Source organism: Oncorhynchus mykiss, chromosome 6, assembly GCF_013265735.2.
Source record: "Oncorhynchus mykiss isolate Arlee chromosome 6, USDA_OmykA_1.1, whole genome shotgun sequence".
In the NCBI taxonomy this organism is placed as follows: domain Eukaryota; kingdom Metazoa; phylum Chordata; class Actinopteri; order Salmoniformes; family Salmonidae; genus Oncorhynchus; species Oncorhynchus mykiss.
In genome coordinates, this window is record NC_048570.1 from 81,267,530 (window position 1) to 81,288,807 (window position 21,278).

Sequence of the window (21,278 nt, forward strand, 5' to 3'; positions counted from 1 at the left end):
TTGTCTTTTTGTGTGTGGTAATGAAGCACTGGGAAGCAACTATATTCCATGTGCAGAGCTCCCATTTCTTTATCTAGATATAAATATTTAGAATATGTGATGACAATGATTTCATCATGCATAAATAGCCTAGAGTAGACAAGTAGGTCTACATCATAGAACGAGCTGTATATCTATGTAATCTATGGATCTGCATTGAACTTTATCGATGTTGAGACATTTCTTCTGTGCTGTTACAGATGTGTAGCTAATACACTAGCAGTATTCACAGAACAAGAATGAGATTCTGTTTCTATGGTGGTATTATTGTAGCAATTTGATACATTAAGGATATTGTTCCTTCAGATCAGGCAGAGGAGGCTTAGTGAGTCAGACAGTCAGGCCTGCAGTCAGAGGGCTGAATCTCAATACTCTGATGCAGCTTCCACTCGTCATCTTCTCTCCTCAAATATAAATGACCTTCATCTACACTGTGATAAAGAACTCAGAGCTGAATACAAATGTGGGATGTTTATTTGATCACCATGTTGCAGGAAAACCTTACTGCAATGCAAAATGAAGATCCTTCATCTGTAGGTGAAAGCTAATTCACCCGTCGTGGTGCTGGTGGTGTGTGTGTGTGTGTGTGTGTGTGTGTGTGTGTGTGTGTGTGTGTGTGTGTGTGTGTGCTGCTGATGGCTGATGACACAGTATTGCTTTTGTCCTGAGAGAGCATGACACACACACACTCACACACAGAAGTAAACACTACCAAAATCGATGGCATTACTTACTGTACACATCATGTGCAGTGAATCTTCCATAGGACCAGGACTAATGTGTTACTATTCTAAGTGTAGGACTCCTTACGGTCTAGAAGTTATCCCTATATTTTGAATTACCATCCTAATGTCAGCTGTACATGACTTTCAAAATCCTAACATGGCTTAACGTTAAACAACCGTCTTTCCTGTGGTTTGTTGTCTTGCCAACATAGTGGAGCACACACTAACACAATGTGACACAGACGGGGTCAAACTCTACAAGATTCCTTACTTGGTGATTATTCTCCATATCATATCCTGTTATGATACCCTCAGGCTCTAAGAATATCTGTTTGCAGACGGCCTCTTGTACACAGCATGAGCCAGAAGACAACTCTCACTAATTACAACACACACACACACACCAAACTCTTCAAGGGGTGAGTCTCAATAGTCTAACGTAAAATCCTTGCATCTGCACCTCCTTCCTTTTTTATCTAGCCTGTTTTTTCAGATTGGTGTAGATAAATGAGAGGAGAAGACGAGTCCTTGGCTTCATCACAGACCGAGAGTACGAGAGAGAGAGAGTTGCGAGAGAGAGAGAGAGAGAGAGAGAGAGAGAGAGAGAGAGAGAATAAGCAAACAGATTGTCAATGCTTAATTTAAATGTTTTGTTCAAAACCATCTCAAAACACATTGTTCAGTTTTCAGCCACTAGACCGCGCCAATGTACTACTTCCCAGGAATAGAGCAGTATGCAGAATTGGACCTCGTGATCTTACTGTCGAAATGAAAGTAAAAGTAAAGTTACACGCAATTCTTGAGGGCTTGCAGTTCGATACTCCTGTTCCAGATGTTTGCAGAGATTGGTAAATAAAATGCAATAATCTCATTTCATGTTTTATTTAATTATTTAAAGTGTTATAGAAACAATTTGCATTATTATTATCTTTCATGAAACACATGTGCAGTAACCACCATGTGTTAATAAATAGAGTGTTGGCCTAGGTTATGTAACCTGCTACGTATTTAATTGTTCTGATAAAGTTCTGGTAGATAAATACTATTGAAATGACAATTTATGTATCCGATATGTGTAAAGTGGCTATGAATGACAGTCATAGTAGAGTCCATTTTGGGCTGCAGTCTGTATTTTTCAGGAGATGAAGGGGGTTTCAGTATACTAGCTAGGCCTTCAAGGTTATGAGGAAATACATTTTTCTAAAGGCGCTACAACTTAGATCTAAATAACCAGGTTTCCATCTAACGACCGGACGAGCGGGCTGATAGAAACATATAATGCCGGTTCAATTTTATAAATTCAGACAGGCAATTTGTTCGTTTGACAAGGTGAGACCTTTTTGTTTCGGTAAAATGTATGATGCGAGAAATTGCGGTGGAAACGCCTTTATGCGCAAATATTTATATACACTGAACAAAAATATAAATGCAACATGCAACAATTTCTAAGATTTTACTGAGTAACAGATCATACGGAAATCAGTCAATTGAAATTCATTAGGCCCTAATCTGTGGATTTCACATGATTGGGCAGGGGTAAAACCATGGGTGGGTCTTGGAGGGCAATATGCCCAACCACTTGGCAGCCAGGCCCGCCCACTGATGAGCCAGGCCCAGCCAATCAGAATGAATTTTTCCCCACAAAAAGGCTTTATTACAGCCAGAAGTTCTCCTCATTATTGTGCGACAAAACTGCACATTTTAAAGTGGCCTTTTATTGTCCCCAGCACAAGGTGCACCTGTGTAATGATCCTGCTGTTTAATCAAGTTCTTGATATGCCACACCTGTCAGGTGGATGAATTATCTTGGCAAAGGAGAAATGCTCACTAACAAGGCTGTAAACAAATGTGTGCACAGCATTTGAGAGAAAGGCGCTATGTGTGTGTATGGAACATTTCTGGGATGTATTATTTCAGCTTATGTTGAGTTTATAATGATCTCATAGCGCTGGTAGCCCACCTGCACTGTAGGCCCGTTTCTGCGAGCTGTTGGCTAGAGCACTCGTGCCAAGACCAGAGTGGGCACATTTGCCATATCTTTTAAGACCCCCCACCCCCCCAAAAAGGTGTTTATTTTTTACATAACACGTGTTTTGGGGTGAAAAAAACTAATTACCATTAATTTATTTAGAATTGTTTTTATTGATATTTTATTGTAAGTGCAAAATTGTCCTCTGTCGTGGTCTTTAGGATGCAAATATGAAAAAAGTACAGTAGGTGAAAAACATAGTTGTGGCGTAAACATAGTTGTGGCGTAAGGTGTAATTTCTTGATAAACAAGATATTTACTCACTAGGAACAATTTGAATATCAAAATCACAGAAAAATATAATTAGTAATTACACACACTTCTTTTACATTTCCTTAAAATGTTCTAATTTTTAAGAACCAGGAAGATAAAGTTGTCAAGGTCACACCCCCACACGTGTTATTGTTGAAAATCCCAGAATGTCCTCTCAAAGGGATAAAAAGACTTAATGCAGTGGCTTGTATGACCTCAGAGATACAGACCAAGAACTGATGTCCACTAGAGAGGACAAAATTCATTTCTGGGTCTCAGGAGGATATAACTCAACTGTTTTTGTGACAACCAGCAGTAGAGTTGAAGATGCGATGAAAACCCATTTAACTTGTATTTTTAACTGTGTACATGGTCATTTAACTGAACAAGTTATTTTTATGTACTACGTCATCACGCACAGTCTTTTATCCGCAAAAAGTACGTTTGATGGAAACATCTCTTGTGGGAAAATGTGCAGATTGCTTTGTGCAGATTTTAGAACATACTCATGAAAATCTGTCGCAAACTGAATTGAAACCTGGCTAATCACAATGATATATCAGTAGAAGTAAAGAATTCTAAAAATATATATAAATATTGAATAAAAAAAAGTTTTGTTGCTTTGAGCAGCCAGCCTTTTCCTGTTTGACAATGGGTTCTCTTTTGCAGAGAGGTTGAAAACATGAACACGAAGCCTACAGAATATCCCTACAACAGATGTTTTGTGTGATCAGGTAAGACCGCAGGGTCCCTCTTTAAACTAACTACAACTTATAAAGGCTTTATATAAAATATATAAAGTCTTTAAGCACTACAGAGATGATTCACAAGTCATCTATGAGCTTGTGTTAAACTGTAGAATCTGTAAAGGGTGACATAACAGTTTACTATAGGGTCCATACCCAAACGTGACTTAACATTTAGTCAATAAAAAATAACTGCTTTATAAAGGGTGACATAATGCATGATTACTAAGATGCAATGCTGTATGAAACTACTTATAGATAGAGCTTTATATTGTCCTGTATATAGACATAACTGTTTATGTTTACTGGATAGGTTTTCTGAGTGAGAGATCTGTCTGAGCAGTCAAGAGTCTTAAACAGACATTAGACTGTATGGAGCCTGAGGGAGACCCTGGAGTCCTGAGCAGGAGGTGAGTCAGAGAGAGGTGGAGTCTAGGGATAAACACTAACCAAGGTTATGTTTCACTCTGCTATTCTAAGTACAAACTTCATACAAAATCATATTTTTACAAACCACCTCACTGGCTCAAAATAAAACATTAGAAAGCATATCACCATGTGAAACATTGACTTATTTTATATTTTATATAATGTGTAGTGTCAAGCAGGAGAGAGTTACATATCCTGCTCCTAGCTGTCTGTCTATGAAGAGTGACAGGTCAATGGATCCACCCATACATTTTAAAGAAAAAGTTGGTCCACCTGATCTAAGGTTGCACAATACACTATACTATCTAAATGTATGTGTGTGCTCAGAAAAACATATTCTGAATGAATAAATATATTATTCACTATTTCATTTTGTAATGGTAGGATGCAGAGCCTCTTGATATTTACACTGTAAATTGGGTTTTATTATTTCATATAGGTTCAAACAGGAGAGAGTAGAGTCACCTGCTCCCAGCTGTCTGTCTATGAAGAGTGACTGGTCAATGGAGCCACCAGAAAACTTTAAAAGAGAAATCCGGACCCTTGATATACGGTGATCGTTAATAAAGGCTTATTCAGACTGCAGACAGATAGCGTACTTAGACTAGAGCTATATGAGAAGTTGAGAATTATGTGTTTAATCTTCTTTCACTTCAATGATAATATTAATGTGCCGAGGATAAGATAATTTCTGTATGAATTACAGTGTCAAGCAGGCGAGAGTGACGTCTCCTGCTCCAAGCTGTCTCAACAAGAAGAGTGACAGGTCAATGGAGCCATCTGAAAACTTTAAAAGAGAAACCTGGACTCCCGATCCAAGGTATTGATATGAACAAAAATAGGACAGCGCTCTGGTGAATAAACTTAAAATAACATATTTTTATTGAAGCAATGTTACGACAACAATACAGGCCACACAATTATAGATTCACAAAGTCAGTATTAGCCCAATCATGAGATCCCAGCAGAGGGAGCTGTGTGGGAAACACAATATATATACACAAACACACAATAAAGATCCATGGTGATGTCATCGCAGCCTATAGGAGTGTGTTTTCGGCCTACATATTTATAGCCTTCAACATAAAACAAGAAAAGGAACATTCCTCATTTAGGGATACTGGGGCCTAAATGGAGAAGTCATTTATCCCTACTTCCTCCCCTATGTGGTGCATTGATATGGTGCACTCACCATTTCAATGCCCATATAACGTAAGGCACGTAGTTTACGATTATGGCTGTTGAAATGCTTCGCAACAGGTACAGTATATTTTCATCATGGTTGTGAATGGAGCGCTTATGCTCACAAATCCTCGTCTTAAGTTCACGTTTGTTCTTACCCACATAATACAAGTTACAGGAGAAATACAACATATTTGATGTTACATGTTATTCTACCTCAAACCTTTATCCTCACACGAATGGGGATGGATAAGAGAGTTCCCTCTGATCATGGCATAACAGTGGACACAGTTGTGACAAGGGAAAATACCATCAGTAATGATATGCAATACTTTTTTCTTAGGCAAATCTGACCATACTAAGCAATCCCGTACATTTTATAGCAAAACCTTTGGGGGGATTCAAATTATTTTCCAAAGCTGGAGACGCTGTGTAATATGTGCCAATGTCTATTGACCACTTCCCGATCAACCTTGAAATGGGACTGTAGGTGGGTGGACACCAACGTTGTAGAGGGAGGAGAATTAATTATTTTGACGTGGTTGCAGTAATAGATTCCACTCAGTTTCTCTTACCGTTTTAAGGCAATTGTCCTATAATTCTTCTTTATACCCTCTTGTTTTGAATTCTTCACATAAATATTTGGCATGTACAGTACATTACATGTTAAATCAGAATCACAAATGTGCCTAATGTGAAGGAGTTGGCTATATGGTCAATAATTGTATTTATGAAAGTGTATGATAACTACTGAAATTAAGAAAGGTATTTCTATCTGTTTCTTTTCTATGCTCCTCAGTGTGCAGGCCGTTGCCATCTTTCTTAAACAAAACATCCAAAAAGGAAACATGATCTTTATTGGATACCAACGTGAATTTAATGGTCCACACCCTGGAATTTATTTGCAGTGCATTCGGAATGTATTCAGACCTCTTGACGTTGCCAACATTTTGTACGTTACAGCCTTATTCTACAATGGATTCAATTGTTTTTTCCCCCTCATCAATCTATACACAATACCCCATAATGACAATGCAAAAACAGGTTTTTAGAAATGTTTGCAAATGTATTAAAACATTTTAAAAAATATATCACATTTACATAAGTATTCAGACCCTTTACTCAGTACTTTGTTAGGCAGTGATTACAGCCTCGATTCATCTTGGGTATGACGCTACAAGCTTGGCACACCTGTATTTGGGGAGTTTCTCCCATTCTTCTCTGCAGATCCTCTCTAGCTTTGTCAGGTTGGATAGGGAGCGTCGCTGCACAGCTATTTTCAGCTCTCTCCAGAGATGTTAGATTGGGTTCAGGTCTGTGCTCTGGCAGGGCCACTCAAGGACATTCAGAGACTTATCCCAAAGCCACTCCTGCACTGTCTTGGCTGTGTGCTTAGGGTCTTTGTCCTGTTGGAACCTTCGCCCCAGTCTGAGGTCCTCAGCGCTCTGGAGAAGGTTTTCATCAAGGATCTCTCTGTACTTTGCTCTGTTAATTTTTCCCTCTATCCTGACTAGTCTCTCAGTCTGTGCCTCTGATAAACATTCCAACAGCATGATGCTGCCACCACCATGCTTCACCGTAGGGATGGTGTCAGGTTTCCTCCAGATGTGACGCTTGGCATTCAGGCCAAAGAGTTCAATCTTGGTTTCATCAGACCAGATAATCTTGTTTCTCATGGACTGAGTCCGTTAGGTGCCTTTTGGCAAACTCCAAACAGCACAATCATGTCTCGGAGCTCTATGGACAGTTCCTTCGACCTCATGGCTTGGTTTTTGCTCTGATATGCACTGTCAACTGTGGGACATTATATAGACAGGTGTGTGCCTTTCCAAATCATGTCCAATCAATTGAATTTACCACAGATGGACTACAATCAAGTTGTAGAAACATCTCAAGAATGATCAATGGAAACAGGATGCACCTGAGCTCAATTTCGAGTCTCATAGCAGTGACTAAATACTTATGTAAATAAGGTATTTCTGTTTTAAAAAATGTAATACGTTTGCAAAATGTTCTAAAAACCTGTTTTTGCTTTGTTATTATGGTGTATTGTGTGTAGATTGATGAGGAAAACATATAATTTAATCATTTTTATAGTAAGGCTGTAAAGTAACTAAATGTGGAAAAAGGTAAGTGGTCTGAACTTTCCCAATGCATAGAATTCCTGCAAGTCACCTGACCAAATTAAGGAAATGTCTCAAAAACACTTTCATAAACCTAGAATGGGGATTGTTATTGTATACAAAGTCCAACTCAAATTTCCCCATAAACAAATTAGCATAATTAGGCGCAACTGGCGACCCCGTAACAGTTCCTTGAACCTGCAGAAAATAACAGCCTTAAACTTCAAGTACTTATTTGTCAATATTTCATTAGTCAAGCGCAACTGTAAGTCAGTGGGGGGATTTTTGACAGACTACAGCCAGCTAAAGTTTAGAAAGGAGGCTAGCTATATGTACTGTATACTCACACCTTCTCTCCCTCTCAATTCCATTTCAATTTAAGGGCTTTATTGGCATGGGAAACATATATTTACATTGCCAAAGCAAGTGAAATAGTGAAATAAACAATACAAAATGAACAGTAAACATTACACTCACAAAGTTCCAAAAGAAGAAAGACATTTCAGATATCATATTATGTACACAGGGGATATTTTTTGCAGAATTCTGCATGCAGAGTCTCAATTTGGTGCTTGTCCCATTTTGTGAATTCTTGGTTGGTGAGCGGACCCCAGACCTCACAACCATAAAGGGCAATGGGTTCTATAAATTATTCAAGTATTTTTAGCCAGATTCTAATTGGTATGTTGAATGTTATGTTCCTTTTGATGGCATAGAAGGCCCTTTTTGTCTTGTCTCTCAGTGTCACGTTTGTTATAAATGAGTGGACCGTTCGCAGACTGGGCACTGGGCACCGGAGCAGAGGAAGGCTCTGGCCATGGAGCGGGACTGGACAACGTGCCTGGACTGAGCACCGTCTCAGAGGAAGGCTCCGGCCATGGATCAGGACTGGACAACGTGCCTGGACTGAGCACTGGCGCAGAGGAAGGATCCGGCCATGGAGCGGGACTGGACGCCATGCCTGGACTGGGCACCGGCGCAGAGGAAGGCTCCGGCCATGGAGCGGGACTGGATGCCGTGCCTGGACTGAGCACCGGCGCAGAGGAAGGCTCAGGCCATGGAGCGGGACTGGACGCTGTGCCTGGACTGAGCACGGGCGCAGAAGAAGGCTCAGGCCATGGAGCGGGACTGGACGCTGTGCCTGGACTGAGCACCGGCGCAGAGGAAGGCTCCGGCCATGGAGCGGGACTGGACGCTGTGCCTGGACTGAGCACTGGCGCAGAGGAGGGCTCAGGCCATGGAGCGGGACTGGATGCCGTGCCTGGACAGAGCACTTGCGCAGTGGAAGGCTCCGGCCATTGAACGGGACTGGACGCCATGCCTGGACTGGGCACCGATGCAGGAAGCTCCGGGCCGTGGACCGTCACTGGAAGCTCCGGGCCATGGACCGTCGCTGGAAGCTCTGGACTGTGAACCGTCGCTGGAAGCTCTGGACTGTGAACCGTCGCTGGAGGTTCCGGGCTATAGACCGTCGCTGGAGACTCGGGGCTGGTGACACACTCTTCAGGGTGAGTGCGGGGAGCCGGCACAGGACGTACCGGTCTGGGGAGGTGCACTGGAGGCATGGTGCGTGGAGCCGGCACAGGTTTCACCGGACCCATGACACGCTCTTCAGGGCGAGTGCGGGGAGCCGGCACAGGGCGTACCGGACTGGAGAGGCGCACTGGAGGCCTGGTGCGTGGAGCCGGCACAGGTTTCACCGGACCCATGACACGCTCTTCAGGGCGAGTGCGGGGAGCCGGCACAGGGCGTACCGGACTGGGGAGGCGCACTGGAGGCCGGGTGCATGGAGCCGGCACAGGTTTCACCGGACTGATGACACTCTCTTCCGGGCAGTGCGGGGAACCGGCACAGGACGTCCCGTGCTGGGGAGGCTTACTGGAGAGATGCTATCGGAGTCGGTGCAGCCAGCTGGTTTCTCCACGCGCGATGCAGACAGAAACAAACATCTTTCTGGTAAGAAGAGGGGCGGGGGCGTATGCTTCATGGTTAACGTAACGTGGTGTGATCATAACAACATACAGGAACTCAAGTCCTTCTGTTCACCTGATTTAGAATTCCTCACAATCAAATGTCGACCGCATTATCTAACCAAGGGAATTCTCTTAGATTATAATCACAGCCGTATATATTCCCCCCCAAGCAGACACATCGATGGCTCAACAAACTTTGCTCAACAAACTCTGAACAAACTTTATTTGACTCTGTGCAAACTGGAATCCATTTATCCGGAGGCTGCATTCATTGTAGCTGGGGATTTTAACAAGGCTAATCTGAAAACATTTTATCAGCATATCGATTGCACAACCAGTGCTGGAAAAACCTTGGATCACTGCTATTCTAACTTCCGCGACGCATATAAGGCCCTGCCCCGCCCTCCTTTCGGAAAAGCTGACCACGACTCCATTTTGTTGATCCCTGCCTACAGACAGAAACTAAAACAAGAAGCTCCCGCGCTGAGGTCTGTTCAACGCTGGTCCGACCAATCTGATTCCACACTCCAAGACTGCTTCCATCACGTGGACTGGGATATGTTTCGTATTGCGTCAGACAACAACATTGATGAATACGCTGATTCGGTGAGCGAGTTCATTAGAACGTGCGTTGAAGATGTCGTTCCCATAGCAACGATTAAAACATTCCCAAACCAGAAACCGTGGATTGATGGCAGCATTCGCGTGAAACTGAAAGCCCGAACCACTGCTTTTAATCAGGGCAAGGTGTCTGGTAACATGACCGAATACAAACAGTGTAACTATTCCCTCCGCAAGGCAATCAAACAAGCTAAGCGTCAGTATAGAGACAAAGTAGAATCTCAATTCAACGGCTCAGACACAAGAGGTATGTGGCAGGGTCTACAGTCAATCACGGATTACAAAAAGAAAACCGGCCCCGTCACGGACCAGGATGTCTTGCTCCCAGGCAGACTAAATAACTTTTTTGCCCGCTTTGAGGACAATACAGTGCCACTGACACGGACCGCTACCAAAACCTGCGTACTCTCCTTCACTGCAGCCGACGTGAGTAAAACATTTAAACGTGTTTACCCTCGCAAGGCTGCAGGCCCAGACGGCATCCCCAGCCGCGCCCTCAGAGCATGCGCAGACCAGCTGGCTGGTGTGTTTACGGACATATTCAATCAATCCCTATCCCACTCTGTTGTTCCCACATGCTTCAAGAGGGCCACCATTGTTCCTGTTCCCAAGAAAGCTAAGGTAACTGAGCTAAATGACTACCGCCCCGTAGCACTCACTTCCGTCATCATGAAGTGCTTTGAGAGACTAGTCAAGGACCATATCACCTCCACCCTACCTGACACCCTAGACCCACTCCAATTTGCTTACCGCCCAAATAGGTCCACAGACGATGCAATCTCAACCACACTGCACACTGCCCTAACCCATCTGGACAAGAGGAATACCTATGTGAGAATGCTGTTCATCAACTACAGCTCGGCATTCAACACCATAGTACCCTCCAAGCTCGTCATCAAGCTCGAGACCCTGGGTCTCGACCCCGCCCTGTGCAACTGGGTACTGGACTTCCTGACGGGCCGCCCCCAGGTGGTGAGGGTAGGCAACAACATCTCCACCCCGCTGATCCTCAACACTGGGGCCCCACAAGGGTGCGTTCTGAGCCCTCGTTCTGTACTCCCTGTTCACCCACGACTGCGTGGCCACGCACGCCTCCAACTCAATCATCAAGTTTGCGGACGACACAACAGTGGTAGGCTTGATTACCAACAACAACGAGACGGCCTACAGGGAGGAGGTGAGGGCCCTCGGAGTGTGGTGTCAGGAAAATAACCTCACGCTCAACGTCAACAAAACTAAGGAGATGATTGTGGACTTCAGGAAACAGCAGAGGGAACACCCCCCTATCCACATCGATGGAACAGTAGTGGAGAGGGTAGTAAGTTTTAAGTTCCTCGGCGTACACATCACAGACAAACTGAATTGGTCCACCCACACAGACAGCATCGTGAAGAAGGCGCAGCAGCGCCTCTTCAACCTCAGGAGGCTGAAGAAATTCGGCTTGTCACCAAAAGCACTCACAAACTTCTACAGATGCACAATCGAGAGCATCCTGTCGGGCTGTATCACCGCCTGGTACGGCAACTGCTCCGCCCACAACCGTAAGGCTCTCCAGAGGGTAGTGAAGTCTGCACAACGCATCACCGGGGGCAAACTACCTGCCCTCCAGGACACCTACACCACCCGATGTCACAGGAAGGCCATAAAAATCATCAAGGACAGCAACCACCCGAGCCACTGCCTGTTCACCCCGCTATCATCCAGAAGGCGAGGTCAGTACAGGTGCATCAAAGCTGGGACCGAGAGACTGAAAAACAGCTTCTATCTCAAGGCCATCAGACTGTTAAACAGCCACCACTAACATTGAGTGGCTGCTGCCAACACACTGACTCAACTCCAGCCACTTTAATAATGGGAATTGATGGGAAATGATGTAAAATATATCACTAGCCACTTTAAACAATGCTACCTAATATAATGTTTACATACCCTACATTATTCATCTCACATGTATATGTATATACTGTACTCTATATCATCTACTGCATCTTTATGTAATACATGTATCACTAGCCACTTTAACTATGCCACTTTGTTTACATACTCATCTCATATGTATATACTGCACTCAATACCATGTACTGTATCTTGCCTATGCCGCTCTGTACCATCACTCATTCATATATCTTTATGTACATATTCTTTATCCCCTTACACTTGTGTCTATAAGGTAGTAGTTTTGGAATTGTTAGCTAGATTACTTGTTGGTTATTACTGCATTGTCGGAACTAGAAGCACAAGCATTTCGCTACACTCGCATTAACATCTGCTAACCATGTGTATGTGACAAATAAAATTTGATTTGATTTGATTTGGAGTCCTGATGCGTGGAGCTGGCACAGGTTTCACCGGACTGATGACACGCTCTTCAGGTCGAGGACCTGGCACAGGACGTACCGGGCTGAGGAGGCGCACTGGAGGCCTGGTGCGTGGAGCCGGTACAGGTTTCACCGAACTGATGACACGCCCTTCAGGGCGAGTGCGGGCAGCCGGCACAGGACGTACCGGGCTGAGGAGGCGCACTAGAGGCCTGGTGCGTGGAGCCGGCACAGGTTTCACCGGACTGATGACACGCGCCTCAGGGCGAGTGCGGAGAGCCGGCACAGGACGAACCGGACTGAGGAGGCGCTCTTCAGGGCGAATGCGCTGCAGAATACACCTAACCAACATCTCTCTCGGATCTCCCTCCTCACACTGCTCCATCAACAACCAACAGACCTCCCCTTGTGCCCCTGCCCAAAAAATGGTGGTTTAATACAGGTAATGAGTGGAGAACAGGAGGGCTTCTTAAAGAAAAACTAACAGGTCTGTGAGAGTCGGAATTCTTACTGTTTGGTAGGTGATCAAATACTTATTTCATGCAATAAAATGCATAAAAATCATACAATGTGATTTTCTGGGGTTTTGTTTTCGATTCCGTCTCTCACAGTTGAAGTGTACCTATGATAAAAATGACAGACCTCTACATGCTTTGTAAGTAGGAAAACCTGCAAAATCGTCAGTGTATTAAATACTTGTTCTCCTACTGTATATGTTTTTGCTGTTTGTTCTTTGTTATAGAGCCCAAAATATTGGAGAAGTGGTTTATCCATACATCACTGTTTTGTATAGATAACTCCGTGTTATTGTTTGTTTTCCTATTTTCCCAGAAGTGGTTGGAGTCTTCAATTAATTACATTGAGCTGATTTCTGATGTGCTGCTCACTCACTCACTCACTCACTCACTCACTCACTCACTCACTCATTCACTCACTCACTACTTCCTGTGTCTCTGCAGTGGCAGTCTGCTGGCTGAGGATCAGTTCAGATGTTCTGTGTGTTCAGAGGTGCTGAGGGACCCGGTCTCCATTCCCTGTGGACACAGTTACTGCAGGCAGTGCATCAGCACATACTGGGCCCAGCCCGGCCCTGCAGGAGACTATGTGTGTCTCCAGTGCAGTAAGAGATCCAGAGACCGGCCAGTGCTCTGCACTAACACAGCCTTGGCCAGGTTGCTCCAGGGGCTCCAGCAGGCAGGCTTCAGTCCTGCCCTCCCTGCTCTGGGCTATGCTGGGCCTGGGGACGTGGCCTGTGATATCTGCTCTGGACAGAAGCTCAGAGCGGTGAAGTCCTGTCTGACCTGCACTGTCTCCTACTGTGAGAGCCACGTCAGGCAGCACTACACTGTCCCAGCACTGCAGAGACACACCCTGGCTGATGTCTATGGAGACGGGGGACACAAAGAACTTCATGGCAACGCTGGAAAGACAGAGGTGATCAAAGAGGTAATGTCATTAACAATACACTATTTGAATGGCTACAAACACTTATCTACAAGTGCTTATAATACAATTATAATTTGATTAAATGTGTATCACGGTTTCTCTTCAGGAGGGTGCTATGAAGACTGAGGAGGAGGAGGGGAAGAGTGTCTGTAAAAAGATGAAGATGGAAGTTAAAGAGGAAGAAGAGAAATCAGATGAAGGGTTTTTTGATCTGAATAAGACAAACTGTGAGCTGAGGAAAGAGATCTCTGAGCTGAAGAACATCTCTAAGTTAAACTCAGACTTGGAGCAGGAGATCTCTAAACTCAAACATGATGTTGGTGAGCTCAGTAAAGAGAATGCTGTGCTGAAACAAGATGCAACAATCGAGAAACAACTGATGGACATCAGAACTGCTGATCTGAATAAGACCATAGCCACTCTCAGCTCAGACCTACACCAACACATAAAGCCTGTCCTGAAGAAAATGACGATGGACTATGGTTAGTGTGACAGAATCGGCTCCTTATAGTGGCAGTATAGATGTTTTAAGGTACATAAATTAGATAGTATTGTTAACAGATTCTGAAGAATACTGCACCATAAAGATGTTATGACTGGTTTCATAAAGGTGTTACAGTATACTGTATGCTCTATGTCAACAACCCTCAAGGAAAGTGTTACCTATTTGTTGCTGTATTTTAGAACTTGAAACTGTCAGAAAATATCCTGGTCAGTGCATGTTATGCTTCAGTTAGTCTTTGACTCAACAACCCTGTATGTGGCACAAAGTGCTCTGAGACTGGCAAGTATGTCTCCTGTCTAGTGTTTACCAGGGTTGCCTACCCCTGATCTAGTGTTCACAAGGGTTACCTACCCCTGATCTAGAGTGTTTACCAGGGTTACTTACCCCTGATCTAGAGTGTTTACCAGGGTTACTTACCCCTGATCTAGAGTGTTTACCAGGGTTACTTACCACTGATCTAGAGTGTTTACCAGGGTTACCTACCCCTGATCTAGAGTGTTTACCAGGGTTACTTACCCCTGATCTAGAGTGTTTACCAGGGTTACTTACCCCTGATCTAGGGTGTTTACCGGGGTTACTTACCCCTGATCTAGAGTGTTTACCAGGGTTACCTACCCCTGATCTAGAGTGTTTACCAGGGTTACTTGCCCCTGACCTAGAGTGTTTACCAGGGTTACCTACCCCTGACCTAGAGTGTTTACCAGGGTTGCCTACCCCTGATTTAGAGTGTTTACATTAATAGACTATTACATTAGTTTAGATGGCATATTCAAGTGGAAAAATATCCATATGTCATAGTAAAATGTATTATACAGTCAAATGCAGTTACCCAGAATGATGTTATATCCTCTGATATTTTCTAATTCTAATAAAGTGTGTGTTTCTCTCCACAGTGGATGTGACTCTAGACCATGATACAGCACATCCCTACCTCATCCTGTCTGAAGACGGGAATCAAGTGAGACATAGAGACATAAAAAACGATCTCCCTGACAACCCAGAGAGGTTTGATGCTGTTCCCTGTGTCCTGGGAAAGGAAGGTTTCTCCTCAGGGAGATTCTACTATGAGGTGCAGGTGAAGGGGAAGACGAGGTGGATTTTAGGAGTGGTCAAAGAATCCATCAACAGGAAGGGGAAGATTACACTGAGCCCTGAGGATGGAAACTGGACTGTGTGGCTGAAGAATGGAGAGTACACGGCTAATGCTAACCCCTCTGTCCACCTCTACCTGAGAGAGAAGCCCCAGAAGGTGGGGGTGTTTGTGGATTATGAGAAGGGTCAGGTCTCCTTCTACAATGTGGAAGCCAGGTCTCATATCTACTCTTTTACTGGCTACACCTTCACTGAGAAACTCTATCCATACTTCTGCCCCGGTCTTAATGATGGTGGTAAAAACTCAGCCCCACTGGTCATCACTCCTGTAGATGTCACTGACTGACTGTTTTATACAAAACATTGAAATACGGTTAACATAACTAATGATGTAATAGCCAACAGATAATGTAATAATTATTTATAATGTAATACATAATAAATAAATCAGCAGATCATGTATTTACATTTCACATTTATAATGTAATAACTTTTCCTGATGATATCATCAATCAATTGCAGGTATTTTTGCAGTAGTAACTGTCATAAATAATTATTATAATCTGTTGAGCACCAATTTATTTAAAGTTTCAAGTTTTAATGTCACATGCACAAAGAAAGGTAAATCCCAGTTTGCCAGTGCTGGTCATCTTCCTCATAATGTAATCATTCAATTACAGTTATTAATGCAGAACTAAGTTATTTTGTGGATAAGGTTAAATAAATGAAGTGTTAACATAGTAAATCCCAGTTTGTCAGTGCTGGTCATCTTCCTCATAATGTAATCCAATAAGACCTACCTGTCCATCTATCCTCTTAGTGGACGAGATCCACATTATTCTTCCTGATATAACAATACATTGGGAAGAATGAAAACAAAAAGTCCAATAAATACAACAGGAAGCCCAGGTCTGTATGAACTGTAATATGTTCAGTAAACCCCTGAAGTTACATTATTACATGACTTACTACAATCATTCAATACTGTCCTGCATGATTATGTTTCTTACTATATTTTAGTTGAATACTTTTTTTTTGCTGTTGAACTAGAAGGAGGAAATCATTTCATTTCATTGCACTGTGTACACTACGCTGTATCCTGTGCATATGACAGTAAACCATTGCACTGTGTACACTACTCTGTATCCTGTGCATATGACAGTAAACCATTGCACTGTGTACACTACTCTGTATCCTGTGCATATGACAGTAAACCATTGCACTGTGTACACTACTCTGTATCCTGTGCATATGACAGTAAACCATTGCACTGTGTACACTACGCTGTATCCTGTGCATATGACAGTAAACCATTGCACTGTGTACACTACGCTGTATCCTGTGCATATGACAGTAAACCATTGCACTGTGTACACTACGCTGTATCCTGTGCATATGACAGTAAACCATTGCACTGTGTACACTACTCTGTATCCTGTGCATATGACAGTAAACCATTGCACTGTGTACACTACGCTGTATCCTGTGCATATGACAGTAAACCATTGCACTGTGTACACTACGCTGTATCCTGTGCATATGACAGTAAACCATTGCACTGTGTACACTACGCTGTATCCTGTGCATATGACAGTAAACTTTGATTTGAATGGAGCAGTCAGTTCAGCATCAGTAACGTACAGGTAACTGCCAAAATGAAAGAATCACCAACATAAAGTGATTTAGTAGGGCCTTGTGCCACCACGAGCCAGAACAGCTTCAATGCATCTTGGCATAAATTCTACAAGTGTCTGGAACTCTACTGGAGGGATGCGACATTATTCTTCCACAAGACATTCCATCATGTTATGTTTTATTGATGTTAATGAAAAACGCTGTTTCTGGTGCTGCTCCAGAATCTCCCATAAGTGTTCAATTATGGTGACTGAGACGGCCATGGCATATGGTTTACATTGTTTTCATGCACATCAAACCATTCAGTGACCAAACCATTCAGTGACCACTCGTGCTCTGTGGATGGGGGCATTGTCATCCTATGGGTCATGGTAGCCAAAATAATGTCCCGCCCAGCATTTTTATACATGACCCTAAGCATGATGGGATGTTAATTGCTTAATTAACTCAGGAACCTCACCTGTGTGGACGTACAGTACCTGCTTTCAATATTCTTTGTATCCCACATTTACTCAGGTGTTTCCATTATTTTGGCAGTTACCTGCAGTGCTTGACTTGGGCAGGAGTTCACCTGGGCTGAGTACCGGCACCTCAAATGTTCTACTTGAGCTCCTGTACCTCTTATGGAATATTAGCTACAAAGTATTGTGGAGTTCCTGCACCTAAATATAAACAGTACCGTCACCAAAAATTAGTACCGGCACCTATTTCAGTCCAAGTTGAGGTTTTCTATGTCAATGTACAGCCACAAGATGGTGTTGTTTCCTTACAGTCCATTAAGTGCAATAATGTGCTTAATGCTTACCGGAGCAACATTGTAGTAATGTTGTTATGTAGCTTTGAGAATACAGATGAGGATAACATTTCACATCCTCAAGTCAGCCTTCAATTAAAACCCTTATTGGAAGAGTGTTTTTCAAGGAAGATTTAAGAGATTGCCATTTGGTTTCTGCACACACACACACCTAGAACCAGTTGGGTTCATGCTGGACTTAGCAGGCTGGGCTGTTAGCATCATTGATTAGCCACCTAGAGTTTTCTTATCTTAGAATCATCACAGCGCATCGATCTCCAGCCTCCCGAGAGAGATCAGACTTCACTCAGATAGACACTGTTAATGTGACTGAGGAACTACTGAGTAGAGGTGGATGGAAGCTGAGGGGAGGGTTACCTACTCAACCACCACATTCATAGTGTGCTGTCTAAAGGAGGATGTATTATATTGGAGAGAGAGGTCTGGTTTTGATGTTGATATTTACACTTGTAAACTGAATATGCCTTTCCTAATAAAGTTGTTTTGAATTTAATTGACTCTCATCTCAGAGGAGAGTCCTTCTAACTGCCTCTATCTGCCCTTTCTCTCCCTCCTCTCTCCTGCTTCCTCTCTCCTCCCTCTCTTCTTCTCCTTACTCTATACCTTCCTTCTCTCAGCCTATCCCCTCTCTTCCCTCCCTCCTTTCTCTAAAGGCACTGTCGCTGATAGAGTGGGTGTTTGTTTAGCCTAGTGATGAATCAGACTCAGTGCCCTCTATGGGAAAGCCGGTGTTGTTAACACAACTGTAAAGAGACATGAGAAAGTCGCTGTTGGTAACACAACTGTAGAGATACATGAGAAAGTCACTGTTGTTAACACAACTGTAGAGAGACATGAGAAAGTCACTGTTGTTAACACAACTGTAGAGAGACATGAGAAAGTCACTGTTGTTAACACAACTGTAGAGAGAGACATGAGAAAGTCACTGTTGTTAACACAACTGTAGAGAGAGACATGAGAAAGTCACTGTTGTTAACACAACTGTAGAGAGACATGAGAAAGTCACTGTTGTTAACACAACTGTAGAGAGACATGAGAAAGTCACTGTTGTTAACACAACTGTAGAGAGACATGAGAAAGTCACTGTTGTTAACACAACTATAGAGAGAGACATGAGAAAGTCACTGTTGTTAACACAACTGTAGAGAGACATGAGAAAGTCACTGTTGTTAACACAACTGTAGAGAGACATGCGAAAGTCACTGTTGTTAACACAACTGTAGAGAGACATGAGAAAGTCACTGTTGTTAACACAACTATAGAGAGACATGAGAAAGTCACTGTTGTTAACACAACTGTAGAGAGACATGAGAAAGCCACTGTTGTTAACACAACTGTAGAGAGACATGAGAAAGCCACTGTTGTTAACACAACTTTAGAGAGACATGAGAAAGCCACTGTTGTTAACACAACTGTAGAGAGAGACATGAGAAAGTCACTGTTGTTAACACAACTGTAGAGAGAGACATGAGAAAGTCACTGTTGTTAACACAACTGTAGAGAGACATGAGAAAGTCACTGTTGTTAACACAACTGTAGAGAGACATGAGAAAGTCACTGTTGTTAACACAACTGTAGAGAGACATGAGAAAGTCACTGTTGTTAACACAACTATAGAGAGAGACATGAGAAAGTCACTGTTGTTAACACAACTGTAGAGAGACATGAGAAAGTCACTGTTGTTAACACAACTGTAGAGAGACATGAGAAAGTCACTGTTGTTAACACAACTGTAGAGAGACATGAGAAAGTCACTGTTGTTAACACAACTATAGAGAGACATGAGAAAGTCACTGTTGTTAACACAACTGTAGAGAGACATGAGAAAGCCACTGTTGTTAACACAACTTTAGAGAGACATGAGAAAGCCACTGTTGTTAACACAACTGTAGAGAGAGACATGAGAAAGTCACTGTTGTTAACACAACTGTAGAGAGAGACATGAGAAAGTCACTGTTGTTAACACAACTGTAGAGAGACATGAGAAAGTCACTGTTGTTAACACAACTGTAGAGAGACATGAGAAAGTCACTGTTGTTAACACAACTATAGAGAGACATGAGAAAGTCACTGTTGTTAACACAACTGTAGAGAGACATGAGAAAGTCACTGTTGTTAACACAACTGTAAAGAGAGACATGAGAAAGTCACTGTTGTTAACACAACTGTAGAGAGACATGAGAAAGCCACTGTTGTTAACACAACTGTAGAGAGACATGAGAAAGTCACTGTTGTTAACACAACTGTAGAGAGACATGAGAAAGTCACTGTTGTTAACACAACTATAGAGAGACATGAGAAAGTCACTGTTGTGAACACAACTGTAGAGAGAGACATGAGAAAGCCACTGTTGTTAACACAACTGTAGAGAGACATGAGAAAGTCACTGTTGTTAACACAACTGTAGAGAGACATGAGAAAGTCACTGTTGTTAACACAACTATAGAGAGACATGAGAAAGTCACTGTTGTTAACACAACTGTAGAGAGACATGAGAAAGCCACTGTTGTTAACACAACTGTAGAGAGACATGAGAAAGTCACTGTTGTTAACACAACTGTAGAGAGACATGAGAAAGCCACTGTTGTTAACACAACTGTAGAGAGACATGAGAAAGCCACTGTTGTTAACACAACTGTAGAGAGACTTGAGAAAGAAGCTTAGATTAGGAGATAATGACACTAATCAAACTGAAAGAAACTCAACTGCTCGATATTCTCTCATCAACTAATATAAACTCCAGTCGTGCATCATTCCACGTCAGTGTGTGGTTACAGAAGTATTTGGTGTCCAAGGATGGGCTGTTTGTTACTGTTTCTTTTCTCTTCTATAACACAGAACAGCTGCTCTTCTGTTAAATAGTTTTAGTCACTAGTTGTTACTAGATGGCCTAGCCATGCAGGAAGAACAGAAGTGACATCAGACTTTTTGATGTACTTCAGCTAGTTGTTCTTTGTGAAGCGTTAGCTTTATAGTCCAGGGGTCAGCGGTTAGGATAAAAAGGTAAGAGTTGGACTCATAATTCAGCCTTATTGGAGGAGAAGATCCATGGTCACTCCACTAAGATCTTCTTGTCCAATGTGTTTTGAGAAGGAGCAGAGAGGCTATGAGGAATCAAGTAAAAATGAATTGAGAAAGAGTCTTAGGGTTAGCTTATTTAAAAGGCCATTTGCTGTTAGATAACATCATAGTCTGTTCCTCCAAGCACGTCTCCATAGTAACGACTCTCAGAACAGCTGAGCTCCATCAGATAAACACTTCCAAATCCTGACAGCATTGGCTGACATCGCTGACCTGCAGGCCAGTCACGAGTGAGGCTTCTTATGATACACCCGATGGGAACGTTTTG

The 21,278-nt window shown here is 42.9% G+C and overlaps 1 protein-coding gene across 1 annotated transcript; it reads left to right on the forward strand.

Annotated features, from left to right (window-relative positions):
* Positions 1–1,514: 1,514 nt before the first annotated feature.
* On the forward strand, positions 1,515–17,458 carry LOC110506818 (E3 ubiquitin-protein ligase TRIM39). Its single transcript, XM_036981108.1, has 8 exons — positions 1,515–1,612; positions 3,715–3,779; positions 4,105–4,201; positions 4,660–4,773; positions 4,927–5,040; positions 13,397–13,883; positions 13,990–14,365; positions 15,282–17,458. Exons 3-8 carry the CDS (start codon positions 4,164–4,166, stop codon positions 15,824–15,826), a joined length of 1,674 nt encoding a protein of 557 aa, XP_036837003.1. The 5' UTR covers positions 1,515–1,612; positions 3,715–3,779; positions 4,105–4,163; the 3' UTR covers positions 15,827–17,458.
* The last annotated feature ends 3,820 nt before the right edge of the window (positions 17,459–21,278 follow it).

Excerpts from the sequence above, each read along its gene's own strand:
- LOC110506818 (XM_036981108.1), top strand. The coding sequence starts at position 4,164 with ATGGAGCCTGAGGGAGACCCTGGAGTCCTGAGCAGGAG. Across the intron at positions 5,041-13,396 it reads ACCTGGACTCCCGATCCAAG|TGGCAGTCTGCTGGCTGAGG; the intron begins GTATTGATATGA and ends GTGTCTCTGCAG. Across the intron at positions 13,884-13,989 it reads AGACAGAGGTGATCAAAGAG|GAGGGTGCTATGAAGACTGA; the intron begins GTAATGTCATTA and ends GTTTCTCTTCAG.